The sequence below is a fragment of the Pongo pygmaeus genome, chromosome 22, assembly GCF_028885625.2.
Source record: "Pongo pygmaeus isolate AG05252 chromosome 22, NHGRI_mPonPyg2-v2.0_pri, whole genome shotgun sequence".
NCBI lineage: Eukaryota > Metazoa > Chordata > Mammalia > Primates > Hominidae > Pongo > Pongo pygmaeus.
In genome coordinates this window covers 50,153,234-50,177,336 of record NC_072395.2, presented here as the reverse complement: position 1 = coordinate 50,177,336, position 24,103 = coordinate 50,153,234, and the positions used below count along the sequence as shown (strand labels likewise).

General features: G+C 43.8%; 1 protein-coding gene across 1 annotated transcript in view; it reads left to right on the top strand.

Annotated features, from left to right (window-relative positions):
* The window catches only part of VPS26C (VPS26 endosomal protein sorting factor C), a 68,715-nt gene that overhangs the window by 13,968 nt on the left and 30,644 nt on the right, over positions 1 to 24,103 (top strand). The window contains exons 3-4 of the mRNA XM_063659745.1: positions 9,348 to 10,969; positions 19,670 to 19,789. Of these exons, the coding sequence (XP_063515815.1) occupies positions 10,913 to 10,969; positions 19,670 to 19,789 (177 nt within the window). The 5' untranslated portion in view covers positions 9,348 to 10,912. The remainder of the gene's footprint in view (positions 1 to 9,347; positions 10,970 to 19,669; positions 19,790 to 24,103) is intronic.

Here is a 24,103-nt window from a genome sequence, read left to right as displayed (position 1 = left end):
ATGCCCAGCAGTTCTTTCCTTCTTATTATGGGTTTCCCCACTGATGTATAGGAACATTTTGCATATAATAAATTGACTTTTTTTCTTTTCTTTTCCTTTTTTTTTAGACATGATCTTGCTTTGTGGCCCAGGCTGGAATGCAGTGATGCGATCACGACTTACTGCAACCTCAACCTCCCTGAGCTCAAGTGATCCTCTGGCCTCAGCCTTCCGCATAACTGGGACTACAGGCACACACCACCATGCCTGGCTAATTTTTGTATTTTTTACATAGGGGTCTCATTATGTTGCCCAACTCCTGGGCTCAAGGGATCCTCCCACCTCAGCATCCCAAAGTGCTGGGATTACAGGCATGAGCCACTCTATCCAGCTGTGGCTATGTTTTTCCTTTGTGATGTTTCTTTTTTGTTTGTTTTGTTTGTTTTTTGTTTTTGTTTTTGTTTTGAGACGGAGTCTCGCACTGTCACCCGGGGTGGAGTTCACTGGTGCGATCTCGGCTCACTGCAACCTCTGCCTCCCGGGTTCAAGCAATTCTCCTGCCTCAGCCTCCCAAGTAGCTGGGATTACAGGCACGTGCCACCGCACCCAGCTAATTTTTGTATTTTCAGTAGAGATGGGGTTTCACCACCTTGGCCAGGCTGGTCTCAAACTCCTGACCTTGTGATCCGCCCGCCTCAGCCTCCCAAAGTGCTGGAATTACAGGCGTGAGCCACTGCACCTGGCCTCCTTTGTAATGTTTCTATCAGTCATGCAGAAAGTCTACCTACCTCTACCCCACTGAAGTTTTAACAATTCCATTGTTTTTCTCTTTTCTGTGTGGTTTAATTTTTAAAATTAAAATTTTTTAAAATTAGCTAAAACATTTACATGGATACAGAGTCAAAATTCTATGACATAACATGCAGAGATGTCTTGCTTCTCTTGGTGTCTCCCTGCCCTATTCTGGCTTTTCTCCTTTGGTAATCATTTGATCTGGCCACCTACTGCCGCATCACAAACCACCTCAAAACTCAGTGGCTTACAACAATGGCCACTGGATTATTTTTCACAATTGTACTGGTGGACTGTGGCTCAGCTGAGTGGTCCTTTTGCCGGTCTCACTTTGTGTTGTTCACGTGACTGCAGTTTTATGGCAGTGGAGTGGAAATCCCGAGATGGCTTCATGTGTATGTTGGGTCCTTGTGGACGTGGCAGGAGGGCCATTCTTGGTGGCTACGCTGGGGGAGCTGGGGTTTTCTCTCTCTCTCTCCCACCCCTTCTTTCTCCATATTGTTCAGGGCCTCTCTTCTTTGTGGTCCTTCAACAGTCTCCCCATCAGGGGCACTGGGCTCCTTACATCATACTCAGCCCTCTCAGCATGTAAAAGCAGAAGTTGCCAGGCCAGGCCTTTTTTTTTTTCCGAAATAGGGTCTTGCTCTGTCATCCAGGCTGGAATGTAGTGGTGTAATCATAGGTCACTGCAGCCTCAAACTCCTGGGCTCAAGCAATCCTCCCACCTCAGCCTCCTGAGTAGTTGGGACTACAGGCACATGCCACTGTGACCAGCTAATTAAATAAATTTTTTTTTTTGTAGCGATAGGTCTCACTGGGTTGCCCATGCTGGTCTCAAAATCCTGACCTCAAGCAATCCTCCTATCTTAGCTCATAGTTTTGGGACTACAGGCACGAGCCACTGTGCCAGGCCTGTTGCCAGGCCTTTTTAAGATTTAGGTGCAGAGGCTGGGCGCGGTGGCTCATGCCTGTAATCCCAGAACTTTGGGAGGCTGAGGCAGGGGGATAACCTGAGGTTGGGAGTTCGAGACCAGCCCGACCAACATGGAGAAACCCCATCTCTACTAAAAATACAAACTTAGCAGAGCATGATGGCGCATGCCTGTAATCCTAGCCACTCGGGAGGCTGAGGCAGGAGAATCGCTTGAACCCAGGAGGTGGAGGTTGCGGTGAGCTGAGATCACGCCATTGCACTCCAGCCTGGGCGACAAGATCAAAACTCTGTTTAAAAAAAAAAGATTTAGGTGCAGAACTCTCACTGCCTTCCACTGGCTAAAATGAATCCCAGGTGCCGCTCTCTGTATGACATGTCCTAGGCTCCTCCTCCTCCCCATGCACCCCACCTGTTCATCTCTTTTGAGATTTGTTCTGGCTATTCTTCCTTATTTATTATTCCAAACAAATTTTATAATCAATCTGCCTGGCTCCATAAATAAATTAATATTTTTGTTAGTGTTAATTTAAATATATAAATTAAGCAGAAGAGACTTAACATTTTTATGATGTTACACTCTCCTATCCAAAAGTATGCTATGTTTGCCTTCTGTTCAAATCTACTGTGATGTCTCATGCAAGACTTTAGTGGTTTTTCTTATATAAGTTTTCCACACTTTTCATTAAGTCTGTGCCTTAACTTGTTTTATTATTTCCTGAACTCTTTAATCCAACTAGGTCTTTTCTTCTCTCTCTTCCTTTTTTTTTTTTTTTTTTTTTTGGCTATATGCTGTTATGGTAAAATCTAAATGAATTTTTCTTCTAAATAGCATTTAGTGTAATATCATTTACTGAGTAATCCCCTGTTCTTTATAGATTTGCAATGCCTCTTTTATCATATATTGAAATTTCATATACAACTTGAATATATACAATAAAAAATAAATAGGCCGGGCGTGGTGGCTCACGCCTGTAATCCCAGCTACTCGGGAGGCTGAGGCAGGAGAATCCCTTGAACCCGGGAGGCCGAGGTTGCAGTGAGCCGAGATCATGCACTGCACTCCAGCCTGGGCGACAGAGTGAGACTCCGTCTCAAAAATAAATAAATAAATAATCCTATACATAATATGTTGGGATCTGTTCTGAATGATCTGTCCTATCCAATTGCTCTTATGTCAGGATGATGCTCTTTTAATTCTTACAGTTATATTTTATGCCTGGTAAAAACCTTTCTCCTACAATTAGCTCTTTAAAGAGATGTCATTTCAAAATACTTCTTTATTTTTTCAGAAGAATTTTAACAGATTTCATTAAATTTCCTCATGAAAAATTTTATTAGGATATTGAGAGTAATTAGATCTAAAAATTAATTGTATACAACTGGACATTTTAAAATAGATTTTCTATTCAGAAATACTGTAAATCTCTATTTTGCCATATTTCACATTTCTTAATTCAGCCTTATAGCTTTTCTCATGTAACTAAAACATAGACCACATTCAAATTACTCCAAATATTTTATATTTTGATTGCTATTGAGAATACAGTCTGTACCTTCATTTTATTTTCTAACTGGTTGTTGCTGTTTAATCGTAATGCCTATTGATTTTTGTATACGTAGCTGCTTCAAAATTTACAGGCATACGTATAGATGACCAAAAAAGTACCAGTCTTCATTTCTCTATAAATTAACCCAGTTTAGCTCCCCAGTAACCATTTCTGCTGAGGACAGGGGAGAAGAAAATCAGTCTCATTATTCAGTTGGAACCCAGCTGATAGCCAGTGTTTTAGAATTCTCTTTTCGCATTCTCAGTCTCCTTCTTATGTTTCCCCAAAAGCATTCTACTTGGGATGGAGAGAGGCATATGGTTCAAAAATGCCGTGTCCCTTGCGTATCTGCCAATGTCCCAGCTGGAGTGTCTTGAAATCCCATCTCTGCACAGGCAATAGCACACTAGAGGGACCGCTAGAAAGAGCCGGGACTCCCCCCTGGCTGACTCAGCCCATACCTCTAACTTTTGGGTTATTTTAATCATTTGATTTTTCTCTCTCTTGAGCTCCGAGTTTCCTATCATGTTTTCTATTGCCCTGTGCATTTCTAACCCCAACTGGGACGTTGACTCCAAGTATGAAATATAGCTGGATCCCACCCCAGGAGCTACTTCTGCTCTTCTCATTCTATTCCCCTTCCTCTAGACCAAATCATGTTTCAGATCTTTGGCAAAGTGCTCTTCAACACACATTTTTTGCTTCAGGGTATAAACTTGATGGAGAGAGGGTTGAGGGGCACCTGCTGGGAATGACAAGGAATTTTAAAAATACTTCAGCTTAATATTTCAAAACTATTATCCTACTGTGTAAATTTATCTTCTCTTCTTTTGTTATGGAACTCAAGTGTATACAAAGGCAGAGTGAATGAGTGAATAAAACCTTTCCTCCTCCTCCCGTACCCCTTCCCTCTTCCTCCATTTCCTCCCCTCCTTCTCCGCCCCTCCCCATCCTACTTTCTCCCCTCCCCGCCTCCTCCTCCACCCCTCCTCATCGTCCTCTTTCTCCCCTCCCCCTCCTCCTCCTCCTCCCTCTTCCTCCTCCTAGAGTTATTTAGAAGCAAATTCCAGATAGCATATCATTTCACTCTGGCCAAATTTCCAAACTTTTTCCAATAATTTTTCAGAGGATTCTTTTTTTACCTGTATCCCATAGGTTTTGGTGTGAAGCATTCATACTTTGTTATTTTTAGTCTGGTATCATATTTTTATTTGTTTCTTGACAAATAAGAAACAAATATTGTATTTTAATCATATTTTAATAAAAAATTTATATAAAATATAAAATTTACATATAAATTTTATTTTTATAAAACAAAATTCATTAAAAATTTTTATGTAAATTTTAATGTATGTTTATATTTTAAAATTCTATTTTATTTTATAATTTTATTTATTTTATTTTATTTTAATTAATTAATATTTTTTGAGATGGAATCTCAGTCTGTCACCCAGGCTGGAGTGCAGTGACGTGATCTCAGCTCACTACAATCTCTGTCTCCCAGGGACCTGGGATTACAGGCCTGCGTCACCACGCCTGGCTAATTTTTGTATTTTTAGTAGCAATGAGGTTTCACCATTTTGGCTAGGCTAATGTTAAACTTCTGACCTCAGATGATCCACACTCCTTGGCCTCCCAAAGTGCTAGGATTACAGGTGTGAGCCACCACACCTGGCTAATTTATCTTTAATTTAAATTTTTATTTTAAAATTTTATTTTTATGTTTATTTATATATAAATTTCATATATATTGTTTATAAAAAACAAATATTGTATTTTTATTTGTTTGTTTACAAAGAATGCTTCACATTTTGTTATTTGAGAAAGTGTGTCTTAACTGCCAAGTGGTGTAAGTTGTGGTAGTTAAGGTATCCAGGACATCCTTAATCAAACTTGTACATAATCAACATTGAGATGTTCTTAGTGGCCATACATGCAATTGTCTCAGTCCATTCATGCTGTTATAACAAAATACCACAGAGTGGGTAATTTCTAAACAATAGAAGTTCATTTTTCATAGTTCCGAAGGCTGGGAAGTTTAAGAACAAGGTACCAGCATGTTCTGTGTCTGGTTCCACTCTGCTTCCATGATGGCGCCTTGAATGCTGAGTCCTCCAGAAGGGACAAATGCCATGTCCTCTCCTGGCAGAAGGGACAGAAGGGCGAAAGGACTAGCTAGCTCCCTTCCATTCCTTTTATAGGGCACTAATCCCACCTAGGAGGATGGGGTATAATTTATAAACGATAGTGCTTACAAATACACCACAAGCACTTGAAACGTGAATTCTGCATGATTCTGTCTTACTTAAAAATTGTACTACTTATTTTGTTAAAAATCCTTGTCCTAGGTCAAGAATTCAAGACCAGCCTGGCCAATATGGTGAAACCCGGTCTCTGCTAAAAATACAAAAATTAGCCTGGTGTGGTGGCGCGCGCCTGTAGTCTCAGCTACTTGGTAGGCTGAGGCTGGAGAATCACTTGAACCTGGGAGGCGGAGGTTAAAGTGAGCCAAGATTGCGCTGCTGCACTCCAGCCTGGGTGACAGAGCAAGACTCTGTCTCAAAAAAAAAAAAAAAAAAAAAAAATCTCGTCCTTATCTTGTCTCCATTCAGTCTCTGATAGACCATGTTGTGTTCAAATCTCCTACTCGCTGTCTCTGTCCATTTATCACTGTATGTCTCATGTTTTTGTTGTACACATTTTGTTGTGATGTGTTCTGGGTTGAATTGTTTCCCTGCCAAATTAAGGTCCTAGCCCTTGGTACTTCAGAATGTGACGGTATTTGGAAGTAGGGTCTTTACAGAGGTAATCAAGTTAAAAGGGGGTCATTAGTGGACCTTAATACAAGATGACTGGTATATTTAGAAAAAGGGCAAGTTTGGAGTCAGACATTCATACAGAAAGGACATCACGTGAACATGAAAACACATTTTATTTCATTTTTTGAGACACGGTCTCACTCTGTCGCCCAGGCCAGAGTGCAGTGACATGATCTTGGCTCACTGCAACCTCTGCCTCCCAGGCTCAAGCAATCCTCCCACCTCAGCTTCCCAAGTAGCTGGGACTACAGGCATGCGTCATCACATCCAGCTAACTTTTATATTTTTGTAGAGATGGGGGGTTTCGCCATGTTGCCCAGGCTAGTCTCGAACTCCGGGGCTCAAGGGATCCTCCTGCCTCGACCTCCCAAAGTGCAGGGATTACAGGTGTGAGCCACTGTGCCCAGCCATGAAGACACATTTTTTTAAAGATAGAGTGAGGAGACATAAGAGGGCCACCTAAAAGCCAAGGAGAGAGAACTGGAACAGATTATTTCCTCACCGTCCTCAGAAGAACAACCCTGCTGACATTGTGATTTTGAACTTGCAGCCTCCAGAAGTGTGAAAGAATAAATTTCTGTTGTTTGAAGCCACCCAGTTTGTGGTACTTCGTTGTGGCTGCCCTAGCAAACTAAAGCATTATACTATTCTGCAATAGTTTTAATATTCTATTTTCACCATCAGTTGATACAATGACCCCCCATTCCTTTCTTTAAGATTGCCTTTGACTATGACATTGCACCTCTGCTGGATTTTCCCATTTGATTGGCAGTCTTTTGTCCAGTCTTTTGATTAAGATCATGAGCCCCCCCCATTGTTATGCACCCAGGCGTTTGTTGTGTGCATGTATGTAGCGCATTGATCAGCAATTGCCTATATGAACTCTGTAGTCAGAATTGGTGGCTGCCACTTAGTTGCTATATGACCTCGGGCAAGTACATTCATCTTTCTGTGCCTGTCTTCCCTTTTGTAAGGTGAGGAAATAGTAATTTTTCCTGTATCATAAGATTGTCTTGAGGGTTATTATGAAACTAGCGTAACTGGATTGTTGAGGTTAGGTTGCCAGAAAGCAGAATACGAGATGGAGATTTAACGTGCAGGAAGTTTATTGGGGAGGTGCTCTCAGGATCAACAGGCGCACACGGTTTGGGCGTAGGAAGCAGGATTCAATGCGGAGTGTAGTGGTTTAAAATAGGTCCTCAAATTCTTTGACCCTCCCTTCCAAAGGCAGAGCTAAATTCCCCTTCCCAAGTGGAATTAGTGGGATTTAGTGACTGTCTTCTAATGAAGAGAAGAAAAGTAGATGTGCTTCAGATACTTGGCCACACAGGGCATTGCAGCTCCCTAATTGCACTCTCTCTTGATTGACTGGTCTGGGAGAAGCTAGCTGCCACACTGTGAGGTTTCTCAAGCAGCCTGTGGAGTGGAAGTGAGTGCTCCCAACCTCAGCCATGTGAGGGAGCCATCTTGGCAGTGGATCCTCCAGCCCACAACAGGCCTTCAGACAACTGCAAGAATCTGACACCTTGAGCCAGGAACACCCAGGGAAGCCGCTCCTGAGTTCCCAACTGGCAGACATAATGAGATGTTTGTTATTTAAAACTACTACAGATTGGGGTAATTTGCTACACATCAGTATTTAACTAATACTGGGAGTTTTGAATATGGAATAGTCCTTCAGAGTTGTCCTAAACTGGAACAAGGGAGAGGCCTGTATATCCTAAATGGATTAATCGTCAAGTGTGGGCTGCCCCCTAGAAGGGGGAATGGCCTTGGGCAAGGCAGTTTTCTTCATTAAAGGCAAGCTTTGAAGAGTGACTTAGCTGAAAACTGTTGAGACCAATACTCCTAGCAGCTCAGGGAACATGTCCTCCAGTCCTGCAGGAAGAGTCTAGGCAGAGAATCATAGCACCTACTTAAGGATGTTTAGTGGGACCTCTACTATCGTCCTAGAATTGGCAGTAGGCTCACAATGGAAAACTACAGGCATAGTACTCCATCTCCTAATGAAAGATGCCTATAATTGGGGCCACTTCCCCCAGGGCTTAATAAAAAGCTGCAGATCTGGCCCCGCCTCCACCAAATACTTCCTCAGTCCTCTCCTCAATCTATACAGGAAGGCAGGGCAAGGAATGAAAAGAGGCAGTCGGTATTGCGGAGGACGGTGTTTCTGGTGGGAAGTGATGTAGCTGGGAAGGACATAGGACAATCTCTCCTAGGTATCAGAGGGCCTGCTGGAAGGGGAGTCTGGTATTCTATTTGTTGCCTGCAGATCTGTTCCTCCAGCACTCTTGCTGATTTATCCCTGTCTGTATTGCAAGGGGGAACAACAAAATTGAAGAGGGATATAGCAGGGGAGAGAGGAGTAGCCACTGGGTGGTCTTCAGTCCAGCCCTTTTGTGTGGCAAAGATGTGTATTTCTCCTGGGTCAAATTCTTCCTGTGCGGAAGATAAATGGTCCTGAGTGATCTTGTCTGAGAGACTGAGTGTACTGCCGGGTGCTGACGGCGGGGGGTGGGTAATGGAAAAGATCGAGCTGGAGATAGGTCTTCCATGGAACTGTGCGGCAGGGAGAAGGCTCCACCCGACCTCCCCATCTGCACCCCACGAAAGTAATTTTAAACGAGACAGTTACCAGAGAAGCAGGAATCAACCAAGACAATTCAGCAGTGGCCAGTTAAGAGATATTTGTCTCATTTTCTCTCCTCTTCCTTATCTCAATACAGAAACCAGGCCTTGCAGAGGGACGTTGAGAAGTGTCTGCAGGCCAGAACTACGCTTTGCACCTTCCCACTCACGCTAAGGGATTTAGGGTCCCACTTGAGACATGAGATCGACATTTTAACACTGTCTGATTTTTGGTAACTCAAATGGACCAGAAAGTTAAGGTATCATCTAAGGTGTGAGTGAGGGATGGAAAAGATTTAAAAGGATAGCGATTGGAGGCTGGGCGCGGTGGCTCACCCCTGGAGGCCGAGACGGGCGGATCATAAGGTCAAGAGTTCGAGACCAGCATGGCCAACATGGTGAAACCCCATCTCTACTAATACAAAAATTAGCTCAGAATAGTGGCGCGTGCCTGTAGTCCCAACTGCTCTGGAGGCTGAGGCAGGAGAATCGCTTGAACCTGGGAGGCGGAGGTTGCAGTGAGCCGAGATAGCGCCACTGCACTCCAGCCTGGGCGACAGAGCAAGACTCCGTCTCAACAATAAAACAAAACAAAAAAAACAAGTATACAATGTGGATACATGTGTTTCTTTTCCTGTTTCTCTGCAGTGTCTACCGAGATTGACTTTTTACCACTTGAAAATGATGGGTGAGTCTAGCGGAAAGGGATCCACTTCTTGAATTCGAATAGACTAGACTGATTTTCAAGTCCCTAATGAATTGTTCTAAAATCGCTGAGTTTTGAGTTGCCAGGAAAACATTGAAGAAAGAGACCAAAGCCCTGAGGGCAGAGAGGAGCTGCAAACCAAGACCTGAATATTTGAAAATTCTGCAGCACCATCACTGCTGGCCTGTAAAACATTTTGTATTCTTAAGAGGGAGGCATTCGTGATACTAATTCTTTTCACAGATAGTTTCTGATGTTATCCCAAAAGCAATGCACTTTAAAAAATAATGATCAGAATCAAAGAATTTAAACAAAAAGCAAAGAATTTAAACAAAAAGCACTTTTCACCGCATTATTTAATTAAATCATTTGCCAGAATGAAATTTGACCTTCTGCTTATTGGCAAAATCCTCATTTATAACATTTACAAGAGATTTTAACTCAAACGAAGTATGTTAACAGTGCACTGCCTTGCCCTGCAGTAACGCCCCCCACCCCCACAAACTGTATCTGGGGTCAGCTGTTGCTGGCAATAAAAATAATAGGCAGATTCACTTCAGCTTTCAGTCTTTCATTTGCAACCAATCTCCAAGCCCCAGAGCCTGGGGGCCGTGTCTTTCCACTCTTCAGCGCGAGGCGCACGAATCTGAATATTTAACACCCGGTTCCAAGACACGCGCCTGGGGAACACCCACAATCCCTCGCGGCCCGCGGAGCCCGGCTGGCGGGTGACCCAGCGCCGCGGCTCCGAGAGGAGCGAGGTCACCCGGCGCTTCCCGAGACCTTGGCCCTAGGCCCAGCTGGCGCTGGGACGCGAGGCAACCAGGCCGCCGGCCAATCAGCGCTTTGCAGGACTAGCACGCAGGGGCCGCACCCGAGGGTGACCGGAACCGTTCCCGCGGGAAGGGCAGGGAGCGGCGCCTGGCCGCAGACAGACAAGGGGGCGCCAGCTCTTCAGAACCCTAGGGAGAAAGCGGTGGAGGGCTAGAGTTGAGGAGATTAAGGACATTTGAGGAGGACAGGCATTCCCAAGTTAAAACCTCCTGAAAGACAACTCCATTGGGCGACCCGTCTGCGCCGCACAGCCTGACGGGAGCGTCATCCTTCCTGCGCAGGCTGCAACCGAGAGACGGGCTCGGCTCCGCCTTCAGCCGCGGGGCACGCCGGCAGAGCCGAGCGTTCCTCCCTTCCTCCGCTAACCCGGACAGCAAAGGAGCATTTCCGGCCTAAGACTGTCCCTACGGAAGGGGTAGGGCTAGTTTGGTCCCGTCTTTCACGCCCAGAGGGGGCGGGGTGAACCGTGACAGCGCTTCCGCCCGCACTAAGGCCGGCTCCTGTGCCGGAAGGAGGAAGGCGTGGGGCGTTCGCCTTTCGGAGCTAGGGAGCGTGTGCGACGTAGCTGCGAGGTCACGTGAGCCACCGTCGGCAGAGAGGGAAAGGGGCAGGGCCCCTTGTTGCCCTGGGGTCACGCGCAGCCGGAAGTGGCGGCTGCTGCGGAGAATTGGAGATGGGGACCGCCCTGGACATCAAGATTAAAAGAGCGAATAAAGTTTATCACGCCGGGGTAAGTGGGGGTTGGGGCTGGGGATGGAGGTGGGGTTGGGCGGGTCTGCAGGTTCCGCTGTCTCCATCGCTCTGCGCGCGTCCCGCGTCCCTAGGCGGGGCAGGGCTGTCCCGCCAGGTGCGTCTCCGCCAGGTGGGTGCTTTCCCGCCAGGTGCGTCCCCGCCAGGTGCTTCCCGCGCGAGGCTGGCTGCCCTGCGAGGAGGCCCCAGGGCAGGCGCCCAACTCCGGGGCTGCGCCTCTTCCCATCTGGCCCCTTGAACACCCGGCGGTGTTGGGTTCTCAGGCTTGAGCTTCCTCAGTGAGCGCTGAGGGCGGAGGAGTTGACGACCAAACTCCCCTTTCCCTCTCTCCTAAGGTGACCGCAAAGGTCTAATGAACGAAAGCTAAAACAAACCTTGGAAGCAGAAATGGGTATGTCTGGCGGCAGCATATATTAGATGGCAGTCACTTTTAACAACATACTAACATACTACGAAAGTTACTGCGTTTTCTGGTTTTATTCTTCGACTAACATAAAGGACTGGCTATTAAAATGCAAGTGTAAAAAAGTAAAATCTTGACTATGCCATTAACAGGTTTTGCGACATTGGCCAGTCATTTAACCTCCTTGAGCCTCAGTGTCTTTATTTGCAAATGAGGGTGTTGTAAGGTTCCTCTAACTCGGGGAATCTCAACCCTTACTCTACATCAGAATCAGTCACCCTGGAGAATTTTAAAATATGATTGCTTGGGTTCCACTCCCAGCGATACCGGTGATATATGTGCAGCTAGGGTTGAAATCACAGCCCCAACACTCTTTGGAATAAAATTGATCGCAGTGGTTGGTCATATTAATGCAAAGTAATCTCAAAAGGGACAGAATTTCAGACAGAGGTCTTGGATGGATGCTAAAACTTTTGGGCAGAAGACAACTAGGGAAGCCTGCTCTTATTTACACAAGCTCAAATGGTCATCCCCTTGATGGTTAATTACAAAGGGAAAAAGCTGGCCCGCGCGGTGGCTCACGCTTGTATTCCCAGCACTTTGGGAGGCCGAGGCGGGCGGATCACCTGAGGTCAGGAGTTCGAGACCAGCCTAGCCAACATGGTGAAACCCGGTCTCTACTAAAAATACAAAAATTAACCGGGCGTGGTGGCGGACGCCTGTAATCCCAGCTACCCGGGAGGCTGAGGCAGAAAAATCTCTGGAACCCGGGAGGCGGAGGCTGCAGTGAGACGAGATTGTGCCACTACACTCCAGCCTGGGCAACAGAGTGAGACCCCGTCTCAAAAAAAAAAAAAAAAAGAAAAAGGGAAAAAGCTACCTTTATAATGGAGAAATCTGGTAGTCACACTCCTCTAGCCAAGCACAGCAGTGAACACCACTTTACCATCACAACTAATGAGAGGACAGACATTCGGTACCCCTTGGCATGATGCACAGAGAAGGCCACAACTCACCTATGTAGTATTCCTGCCAAAAATGCTTAATCCGTATCAGTTCATAAGGAAACAATCAGGACTATCCAAATTGAGGGGCATTCCGTGAAACAAGTAGCGTGGATTCTTCGGAAATATCAATGTCAAAAAATAAAGGCAAGATAATTTTTCTAGACTAAAAGACTAAAGGGACATGAGAACTAAATAGAATGCTTAATTTCTGATAAAATATAAATTCGACTGTGGACTATAATTGTTGTGTATTGGTGTTGAATTTCTCCAGTGTAATATTTATATTCTGGTTATGTAGAATACTCCACATGCTGAAGTATTTAGGATCAAAGTGTCAAGCCGTAGACTGTGCACATATGTTTATGCACATATGTGTGTAGGAGAAAGAAAGTGAATGTGGTAAAATACTAACAATTGCTGAATGAAGTTAAAAGCTACATGGGTCTACTTTGTATTCTTTTTAAAAACAGCTTTATAGAAATAATTTAAAATACGAAATTTACCCTTTGAAAGTATACAATTCAGTAGTTTTTTAGTGTATTTGCAGAGTTGCGCATCCATCACCACGATCTAATTCTAGAACATTTTCACCCCAAAAAGAAACCCTGAACCCATTAGCTGTCACTCCTCATTCCCCCTCCCTCCTGACCCCTGGCAGTCACAAATTGACTTTGTCTCTGGAGTTGCCTATTCTTGACATTTCATATAAATGGAATCGTACACCATGTGGCCCTTTTGACTGACAGGCTTCTTTTACTTCGAGTAATGTTCAGTGTTCATGCTTGTCACAGCATGAGTCAGTTCCTCATTCCTTTTTATAGCTGAATAATATTCCATTGTATGGATAGATCATATTTTGTTTAACCACTGGTCTCTTGATGGACATTGGAGTTATTTCTACCTTTTTGCTATTAATAATGTTATGAATATTCTAGTACAAGTTTTTGTGTGAGAGGATGTTTTCATTTCTCTTGGATATATACCTAGGAGTGGATTTTGCTGAGCTATTTTAACTTTTTGAAGAGTTGCCAGATTATTTTCCAAAGTGTCTGCACCACTTCACAGTCTACCAGCACTGTATGACTGTTCCAGTTTTTCCACTACTTTGTATTCTCATAACTTTTCTGGAGCTTGGAAATGTTTCAAAAATAACAATGGGAGGGCAGTGACAGGAGACTATATATGCATTTAACTTCAGTATTCATTATTTCATTAACAAGTTAGCACATTCTCTTCAGAAATGTTACTCCAGCTGGGATGCTGAGATATTTTCTGTGATTTTATACAAGTAATGAAAAGTACATTAGAAAAGACACAAGCAATGGAATGGTTAAGTTGCCCCAGCAGAAGTCATACACAGCCAGGACCACTTCCTGCGGGTCACAGAGTTGAAGACAGAGTCAGCTCTGTCCCTCTAGACTACATCTCCTGGTGCTAGTATCAGGAACAGAATCTGCAATTGATGGCTGAAGGCAGCTTCTCTCAACCTTCAGTCACTTTTTACACTTACATGCATTTTAAAGGAAACCTTATACGGTGAATATAAAAGAAAAACAAGCATAACTTCCAAATAGATGGTTGCTGTGTTTTTTTAAAAGGCGACAGAAAAGAGAAAGTTATTGAACTAATTAATCAATTGACAAAAATCTCTGACATGTGTGCCCATGACTCATGTGCTAGACTCCATGATCTGTGACTCAGGGTAGGTGGAGTAGGCAGCCAGCACTGTCATGGCTGCTTTCCAAGCCCCACGTAGCAGGATCCTTGCTGTCTGATCCTTGAGGAGGCCTCATTGACCACAGACAGTGCATATGTCACATCTAGTTCGCACTGTGGTTGTGGGAGAAGCGGCCCTTCTCTCCTATCCTCCTCACCCTTAGCTGGCTGCAATGGAGCTCATAGCGTACACATTTTCTCTTTAGTCTGTACATCTCAACAGTGACAGTAAAGATTCAGTTACCAAAGATTTGACTTACCTATGGGACTGCCAGAGCACCATGCCTACAATTCTTATGGGTTGCTTGAGGTGACTGCCACCTACTTCAGCCTGATCCTAAGCAGTCCCAGGCTTGAGGTCATAAGTGATTGTCAAGTGAAACGTGTTTGTCAGTGTAAGCACATAAGGCAAGCTTATGTTCCAGCAGAGGTTCTGGGGTAGGGTTTGACAGCCAGGCAGTATCACTCTCATTTTTCTAATGAGGAAATGGAGGCTTAGACAAGTTGAAGAATTTCATAACCCAACTAGACAAGTTGAAGAACTTCACCCGAATAATTGGACAGAGTCTGGATTCCAACTCAGATCAGTTCCCGTTCAAAGCATGTCCATTGAACACTCTATTATTCTGCCTCCCTAGGAGTGGCCATTTTTATGCAAAATGGAGGAATTTGTAATATAGAAATGTTGTTATTCATTTCCTAGGAGTGCTATGAATAACATTGTGATATTTCAATAAAAAGAGACTGATACGACTTCTACTTTGAATATATGCTGATTCTGTTATTGTGCTTTTCAGTATCTTAGTTGTGGAAGCATTTGAAAATGGCTTGATTCTGTAGACACCAGAGAAACCTAAGTTATACTTAGATTTAAAATTGACCTTTTTTTTAAGAAAAAATACTCATCGACAAAATGATTTTTTAAAAATTACAGTTGAAGCATTTAAAAAATATAAACATTAAAATGTAATATCCCAGCTGGGTGTGGTGGCTCACGCCTGTAATCGCAGCACTTTGGGAGGTCGAGGTAGGCAGATCACTTGAGCCCAGGAGTTTGAGACCAGCCTGGCCAACGTGGCGAAACCTCATCTCTACTAAAAATACAAAAATTAGCTGGGTGTGGTGCACACCTGTAATCCCAGCTACTTGGGAGGCTGAGGTATGAGAATCACTTGAACCCGGGGGGCGGAGGTTGCAGTAAGCCAAGATCACACCACTGCACTCCAGCCTGGGCAACAGAGCAAGACTCTGTCTCAAAAAAAAAAAAAAAAAAAAAAAAAATTAACGTGCTACAGAAGAAGGTAAAATGAAAAGTCAAGTCTCCTTACTCTTCCTGACTCCCTATTCTGCCCTTGGACGTATCCACTGATGATTTGTGTAGTGTTCCAGACACACGTGTGCACACACATACAACTTGTTCTTTTGCTTAATAATGTACCTTTGTTTTGGATACCTTTTCATATTAACATTTTCATCAGTCCCATTCTTTTTTATATTATTTAATCAATCAACTTCATTCAGCCAATGTATGTTAATCTCATGAGGGTTACAGGTTAGTAGAGATAAGCAAATATATAAAATAAAAGATGATTAAAAAGATGATCAAGTGCTCAAATAAGAGCATCTGTGATGTATGAAGGAGCATAAAGTAGGGTATAGTCATCTGGGGGAAAAGGGAGAAGCTGGGGGCCCTTCTGGAGCTTCATCAAACCTAGTTTTGAAAACTAAGTGTTAGGAGCTAGTTTGAAAATCAAGTGTTAAACTAAGTGCCCACCATGCACTGCTGGTTTCAGTCATGAGGAATAGACAGTGTAAAACTAGTGAAGAAGAGCTTGCAGACATTTGGGACACAACCTGAGTCCTGTAGACTGTTTCTTTTACTTGACTGACCAGGTGTTTATAGTTGCTCATCCTCATCTAATCTGGCAGCAACAGCAGTTTTTTAATGTGACTTAGGTTGACTGTCTTTCCAAAATATTTCTGTTTTCTTAGGGTTTATTATGTTCTTTTTTTTTTTAAACTTTGTAAGTTGGCCGTTCAGCATATTGAATTGTAGCCTCCTTTTTAAAAATGCAAACATTTCCCACTAAGTACTACTCTAAAGTAGTGCTTCGTACCTTAAGTTTTATTTTTGTTTTTAATAGGTGAGTGAATTATTGTAACGCAAACCCTTGTAACCCTACCCACATCCTGCTGGAGAGGAGACTGGAAGTAGGATCACTCCACCTAGATTCTGGGAGAAGACACTGCTCCAAAGGACCTTGATGAGGTTACATGGTTTGGTAACCTCATGCACTGTGGGAATGTCAGAGGACCCCGAGATAATGCTCCACTGCCATGTCTGAAAATTGTGTCCCACAAGATTTGATTGGTAGTATTTTCTATTATTGTACAACTTAAAATATCTTCTGATTTCCATTATTTTTTTGACATGAGTTGTATAGAAATGTGTGCTTCAGTTTCTGTTATAGCAACAACTCTTGTCACCCGTAGCCTTATAAAAATTCCTAATTTTAATATTTAAATTTTAGAAACTTTCTTACAAGCAGAATTACAAAAAGAGTAACTAACAAGAAAGTGAGGTTATGATGGGATAATGGAATGTCAAGTCTAATTGTCAGGAAAAGACACAATAACGTGGGAATGACAATCAAAATGAACTAAGGACTTAAATCTAAGATCTGAAACTATGAAGCTACTAAAAGAAACATTGGGGAAATGCTCCAGGACATTGGTCTGGGCAAAGATTTCTTGAGCAATACCTTAAAAGGACAGGCAACCCTAGTAAAAATGGACAGATGGAATCACATCAAGCTAAAAAACTTCTATACAGCAAAGGAAACAAAGTGAACAGAATAAGATGGGAATGTTTTCTGTAATTTAGTAGTAACTGGCAATAGTTTACAAACACATTTTGTGTATACTGCTGTCATTGCACTGATTACCTTCTGTTGTAGTGACTTTGTTCTATTAGTCCGCTCAATTAAAATATTTGGTTTTGTTTATCTTTGTGTTCCTGGGCCTGGCAGTACTCACCACTTAATAGGTGCTCAAAAACTTTATTAAATGATGAGTTGAAGCCTTAAAACATTTAAACAAAATGCATAAGACTGATAGTTTTATAAATGCATTGATCAGAAAGGGGAAACTATGATATTGTAGGCACATTATGGGTTTTGCTTTGTAATTATAAATAGTATTCTAGGTATCAATTCCAGACAGATGTTGATAAGATTTATTCTTATTTTGACATAGCCCCAGAGCTACACATTGCACCCACCATTACTTGTATTTGCTTTAGAATAGTCATTCTTAAGATCATGATTCAAATAAATTGGGAGTAGAGATTCCTGAATTCCTATAAATATGGTTTTCTCGCTGATTCAGGAATGGAATATAATAGAAAATTGTCCAAGGTTTGATTTTCCAGGGTCTTCATCCCAGTTCCTGTGGCTCAGCGCAAATATAGAACCTTTTTCCAAGCTTGCAGCATTGCTGTTGGGGCACCTTCTCCCTAAGCATCCTTCCACTTGGGTAGAAAACTTCTTTTTTTAAGTATTTTATTAAGATAGAGATGAAATCACGCTATGTTGCCCAGGTCGGTCTCAAACTCCTGGCCTCAAGCAATCCTCCTGCCTTGGCCTGACAAAGTGTTGGGGTTACAGGCGTGAGCCACTATGCCTGGCCTAAAAACTTGACTTCTGTTTCCAAAGACCCATGGGTGATATGAGATAATCAGGAATTGTGTTAAACATTCCCTAATTCTTTACTTCCAGTGAAAGATTAAATTTCCCATGGAAACACCTAACTAATACTGTTTTATAACTAGGTAGACTAGGATAACGTTTTCCAGCTCACAGAGTGCTTTAATCCTTCCATATACTGTTAAGAGTAGCGTTTTCCCCGTTTTGTGGTTCAGAAGACTGAGGCCTAGAGAATTCAGGGACATGCTAGGGGGACTGATGAGAGCAAATATTTGAAGTTGCATCTTTTTATTCCTAAATCCAGGATTCTGTGTGCCTTCTCCGGGTCTTAATTCTCCTCTGTAGGATGGAGATGATACCTACTCAAAGGCTGTATTTTAAAAATTAAATGAGATAGTATTTTAAGACACTTACCCTAGCTTCCAACACCTCGTGGGGGCCGCAGTAATAGGTAGTGGCATTGTCATGTTCTTTTCCACGCTCCGAGGTCTATTCACCCTTAAAATTGCCCTTTGTGTGCCACAATGCTAGCTACGTTAGTACACCCTCCAAATGGCATAATGAGTGCTTGTCAGATGCTTCACAGATTGTCAAATATGTGCCCACTGTCTATGTGTACTTGGAGGAAGGAGAGTCAGTGACCAAGGAGAACATATGGAGGTGACAGCGTTTTTGGCCATGAGAGCCAAGTGTGATTTTGGTATTGCTGCAACTCCTTTGTTTAGTGCAGTAGATGTGTTCTTGATCAAAAAGTTGGACTCAAATGCATTGTAAATTACTTTGTGTCTTGGAACGCTGTAGGGGAGCTTATTGGTTAGAAAAATCCTGCAGTAAATCTTTCTGTAGTGTAAATATAATTCATTTGTTATTATAAATTCAGAATGTTTTACATTCTTAAATTCTGGCACATGTACTCATGAAAATGACATTGTTAAATATTATGGTTGTGAAAAACATAAATAAGAGATTTACTCCCCAGCATAGCCAGGTTACAATGAGAAGAAATTTATACATTGTGGACTGAGTACTGTTACCTTAAGAACCTCAATACTACCTTAATTTGGCATGCTCGTAATTTCTTATGAAAAAAAAAGGAGAAACCCTATGCATAACAGTTCATTATTATGAAGAAAAATTGCAAAGCTAAAATGCTAGTTTTTTTGTTTTTTTTTTAAAGCTTAAATATTCTACTTTAACCTGCTGGATTCTTAGTAAATGAATGATCAGTTGTAACAGTGAATGCCTGTTGTAAGGACTCAGGGTATAAAAATTTAAATCTTTGAGCTAGGAGAGATCTTAAGGTAATTTTGAGAGGTGTGAACCTTTTAGGAATACAGTCATCCAAACTTTAAGTAGGTCTCTTTTTCTGCTAATAACCTAATACTCCTGAAAAAGCTTGTCTGTTAAATCATACCCTAACCTCTTATATAATGCATAAGAAGCATTTTCAGAATTATCCGAGATTGTCTGAAAACTGGGATGCGATAAAAAGTGTTCATGTAGTTCTCCACTTGGTGTTTGTTGCTGCAAATCTTGTACCAGCCTGGGCCTGAGCATTGGTAAAGCCTGCTTGACCACCGCGGCGTGTTTCGATACTGGACAGGTCTCAGCCTGTTTTGCACACTCTTCACCCCCTGCAAGCTGCTTGCTAGATCTCCCTCAGCCACGGTGGTGGGCTTTTCCTCTGCCTCCTCCTAATGCCGAGTCCCCGGTGCAGACTCGCCTCCGTTATGTCATCTAGGAGTCTACTCTGTGTCGCCAGCCATGTCCTCTCTTAGGCCCGAAACCTGCAGCCTACACCTTCTGCCTGTTAACAAAGGAAGGAAAAAGGAGAAAACTTTATTTTCCAGGTAACAATATGTAAACTGAGGACACGTAGCTCCCAGGAAAACGAAAGCACGGAAGCCTGGGGTCCCCACCGCGCATTCATCAGGCTCGGGGTGCTGGGAATGCCCGGCGCATGCGCAGAGGTAACACACGTCACATCGCATGTTCATTTTGGCGCCGGGTTTTAACACTAAAAAGTGGGGATGCGGCTCTGTATGTTGAAAGGTGAATGGCAGGGCACGGAGACGCTTTGTGTGCGCAGTCTCTGTGAGCCGGCTGCAACCGGCATAGGAACTGCAGCGCGGATCAGGAAAGGATGTTTGCAAGGTGCCTCCTGCGCAATCAGTGCTGCTGCCGGACCCCGGGGCGGAGGCGCCCGGGTCAGTGGCACTCACTGAAGTCGCTGGGCAACGTTTTCCTAGGACGGGTTTCTGCTGGCTGCAGGCAGATCTCACGGCAGTTAATCTCGTAGTGTGAACAGTATGGGGGTATGTGAGCAACCCTTCCCCCTGCTGTGGCCGCTTAGTCTCTTCGCGAGGGTCTCATCTCCGTCACACACTGGCCAGCTGGGGCCGCGGGTACCATGTGCAGCGCAGCGCAGGCTGGTGGGCGCTGCCGGCTGGTGGGCGCTGCAGGCTGGTGGGCGCTGCATGGTGCTTCACTGTCCCCTGCCTCGTGGCCCCGCTCCCCGCTTGGTGCCCCACCCGGAGGCAGCAGAGCCCATCTGTTCTGTCTGGACTCAGTTTCCAATCCAGCTAACGCCGACTTTCCTTTTCGCTGGTCCCAGCTGCCCCCTGTCCTGCGAAGTCGTGGCTGCCATTGCCCTTGCTGCCCATTTGTCCCCGTCCTCCCACGCCTCTGGTACACTCGCTCCCCACTCCTTTCCCTCCCCTCCAGTCCTTTCTTCCGCCCTTGCTTGGGGCTGACCATGAGCAAGGCAGGGTTGTGAAAAGCTGGAAGGGGAAGCCAGTTTGCCATTTGCTTTCCGCTTTCATTTCAACCACACTGGAGTTTGTGACGCCCTAACCCTCCCCATTTCACGCGTTCCTTTTTTAATTAGGTCGTTGTTACACAGACAGGCAGTGCTTTTACTGCATGTGGCTACACCCCCACCCCAACCCAGTTACTTTTCTAACCGGTTTAAGCTTCCGTTCAGAAAACAGACTGACTTGTTAGCCATCGGCTAGGTGGGCTGACCTGCGTCCCCTCCCCGAGAGCACACGGGCTAGACGCTTCGGAAGAGCGTGGTCCACACGTCACCTGCGTCACCTGCGGACAGGGACTCGCCCACGAGAAGCTGCTACGGCCGAAGCTCAGAGGGAACCTTGCCTGTTTGCTTGTCCAGAGCTCAGGGAGAGGTCAGTTGACCTCAGATCCTGATCCTTTTTTATTTTTTCCAGAACATTTTCTAGATCAGTGGTTTACAGACTCATTTTGGGAAACCGCACTTCCTGTTTTTACATATATTTGCTTTTTTTTTTTTTTTTGAGACAGAGCCTCACTCTGTCACCCAGGCTGGAGTGCAGTGGTACAGTCTCAGCTCACTGCAGCCTCCACCTCCCAGGCTCAAGTGATTCTCCTGCCTCAGCCTCCCAAGTAGCTGGGATTACAGGTGCGTGCTACCACGCTTGGCTAATTTTTTATTTGTAGAGACAGGGTTTCTGCATGTTGCCCAGGCTGGTCTCAAACCCCTGGGCTCAATTGATCTTCTGGTCTCAACCTCCCAACCACCATGCCCAACTCCATATTTACATTTTTAAATTATAAAATGGTAAAACTTTATTATCACGAATAAAAGAAAAAAGTATATCATATAAACGCAAATATGTAAAGATGAAATTTTTGTAAAATACTTCTTATTGTCCTCTAACTTAGCTACACAGAACACTTTATGGACATGTTTACATGGTGAGCAGCCATGAAAAAGACTGCCTGGGCTTTTTATTGTCTGTAATAGAGAGCTTGCACCCTCACTTGTTGGCAGAAAACAAATCCAGGCTCAGAGAAATAGTGCCTTTCCAAGGTGATAGAAAATAGATTTTACCTTTCTTCTGGTAAGTTACAAATGGTTGTTTCCTTATAAATAAGTCAATAAAATGAACATCGTTTAGGATAAAGATTTTCCAAAAAAGCAATGAAACCCTTTTATTAAATGAAGTCTTATATAAAATTCTAATATGTCAATTTTAATAATACATATTAAAATATTTTATAAACAGATAAAAGCAGAGCTGTTCTACTTTAAGTGAGAATGTCTATTTCCTCCCTGCCTTCCCTGACTCTTCCTCACATCCCAAAGTGGCTGCTGAGGTGTCTTCACAGGCCTACAGCCAGTGGTTCTCTTGTAAAGTATTATAGGATGTTGTGACCAGCAAGAGGCAACGAAATTGAAGTTCTTTCATGCCAACCCATTTAATTTGGTCCTATGTCAAAACTTACAAGTTCTGTTAGCTTTCAGATATAATACAGTGCCTAGGGCCGGGCATGGTGGCTCATGCCTGTAATCCCAGCACTTTGGGAGGCCAAGGCAGGCAGATCACCTGAGGTCAGGAGTTCAAGACCATCCTGACCAACATGAAGAAACCCCATCTCTACTAAAAATACAAAAATTAGCCTAGTGTGGTGGCGGGCACCTGTAATTCCAGCTACTCAGGAGGCTGAGACAGAAGAATCACTTGAACCTGGGAGGCGGAGGTTACAGTGACCTGAGATTGCACCACTGCACTCCAGCCTCTATCTCCAAAAAAAAAAAAAAAAAAAAAAAATGCAGTGCATAGAATGAGGCTTTAAATATTTTGCCTTTATTTACTGGAGCATTTAAGCCAAAAAGGTACAGACCCACCAGTTTACTGACTATCCTTGGATAGTTTCTGCCATTTTCCTCCTTGAGAATTTACTCAGCCGGGGCTCTTGGACTAGCAGTCTCAGCAAAAGCTGGTGGGCTCTGGAGACCTTCACTGTTGTCCTGCTTACTCGTCCTGGGAGCTTGAGCTGGGAAGGACAACATGAGATTGTGGTCCTCTTGCTTCTGATAGGAGCAGGCTGTCCTGACCCTGGATTACTGATGCTCAGACAGAATTGACCTCTGGGTAGCTGTGAGGGTTACACCTGCTGTGTGTGCTCTGATCTGTTGGGCAGGTCTCTGGTGGCCAGTAGCATTGGCTCACATGCTTTCCAGTGATGGCCAAGGTCCCTTCATCCTCACTACCGTTCCCCCATGACAGTGTCTTATTTACATTTATGGTTTTACTGTCATATGCCAGGCATGATTTCAGCCCAAAATTAGCTCTTCCTTTGTTTTATCAGAAAGAATTATTTAAGACAATTTCTCTAAAACCCAAATCTTCACCTTTGGGAAAGGAGCAGCAGTCCTGTCAATGGAAAATTAGGAGTCAATGGGCAGAAATCCCATTCTTCAGTAATCATCAGGAAAAAAACTAAGCTTTTTCTAATCTTAAAAAAATACAGTCATGATAGTTTGACCGTGTGTTTCAGATTTTAAAAAACCATTTTGTAAATTGAAAATATATATTTGCTGAGAAAATGCAACTAATACAAAAGAATGTCTTCTGCCCCTTCTCCTCTACTGCCCCATGAACAATGCCCAGAATTAACCACATGACATTCTCCGCATCTCACAGTAGTTTCATAGAGCAGCCTTAGGTGATCTGTCCCCAGAGCCTACCCTGGATTAACCTGAAGCAGAGACCCTGTTCCGTACTGCTTAATTAACACATGATCTGCCCTACAGTGCTCTTTTTGCTGAGCTCTTTTTTTTCTTTTCTTTTCTTTATTTATTTTTTCTAGACAGAGTTTCGCTCTTGTCACCCAGGCAGAATGCAATGTCTCGGCTCAGTGCAGCCTCCGCCTCCCGGGTTCAAGCAATTCTCCTGCCTCAGCCTCCCAAGTAGCTGGGATTACAGGTGCCCGCCACCATGCCTGGCTATTTTTTGTATTTTTAGTAGAGATGGGGTTTCATCATGCTGGCCAGGCTGGTCTTGAACTCGTGACCTCAGGTGATTCACCTGCCCCGGCCTCCCAAAGTGCTGGGATTACAGGCGTGAGCCACTGCACCCAGCCTGAGCTCTGTCTTTATTTACTTAGTTATTTTAGAGATGGGGTCTTGCACTGTTACGCAGGCTGGAGCACAGTGGCACAATCATAGCTCACTGCAGCCTTAAACTCTTGGTTTCAGATGATCCTCCCATCCTAGCCTCCCAAAGTGGGTTGGGATTACAGTGCGAGCCACCCCACCTAGCCGTGCTCTTGCTTTCTAACAAGGGCCCTTTAGGCTGTCAGCCTCATTTGCTGCTAGACTCATCTCTTGTTCTCTACTCTGAAGTTTGCCTGCATCCTGGCTTGGATTTGAACGCTGCGCTATTGTCATTCATACATGATTTCACTCTGACTGGGATTTCAATCTGATGGCTCTTTGGGTTGTTCATATGTAAGTGTGG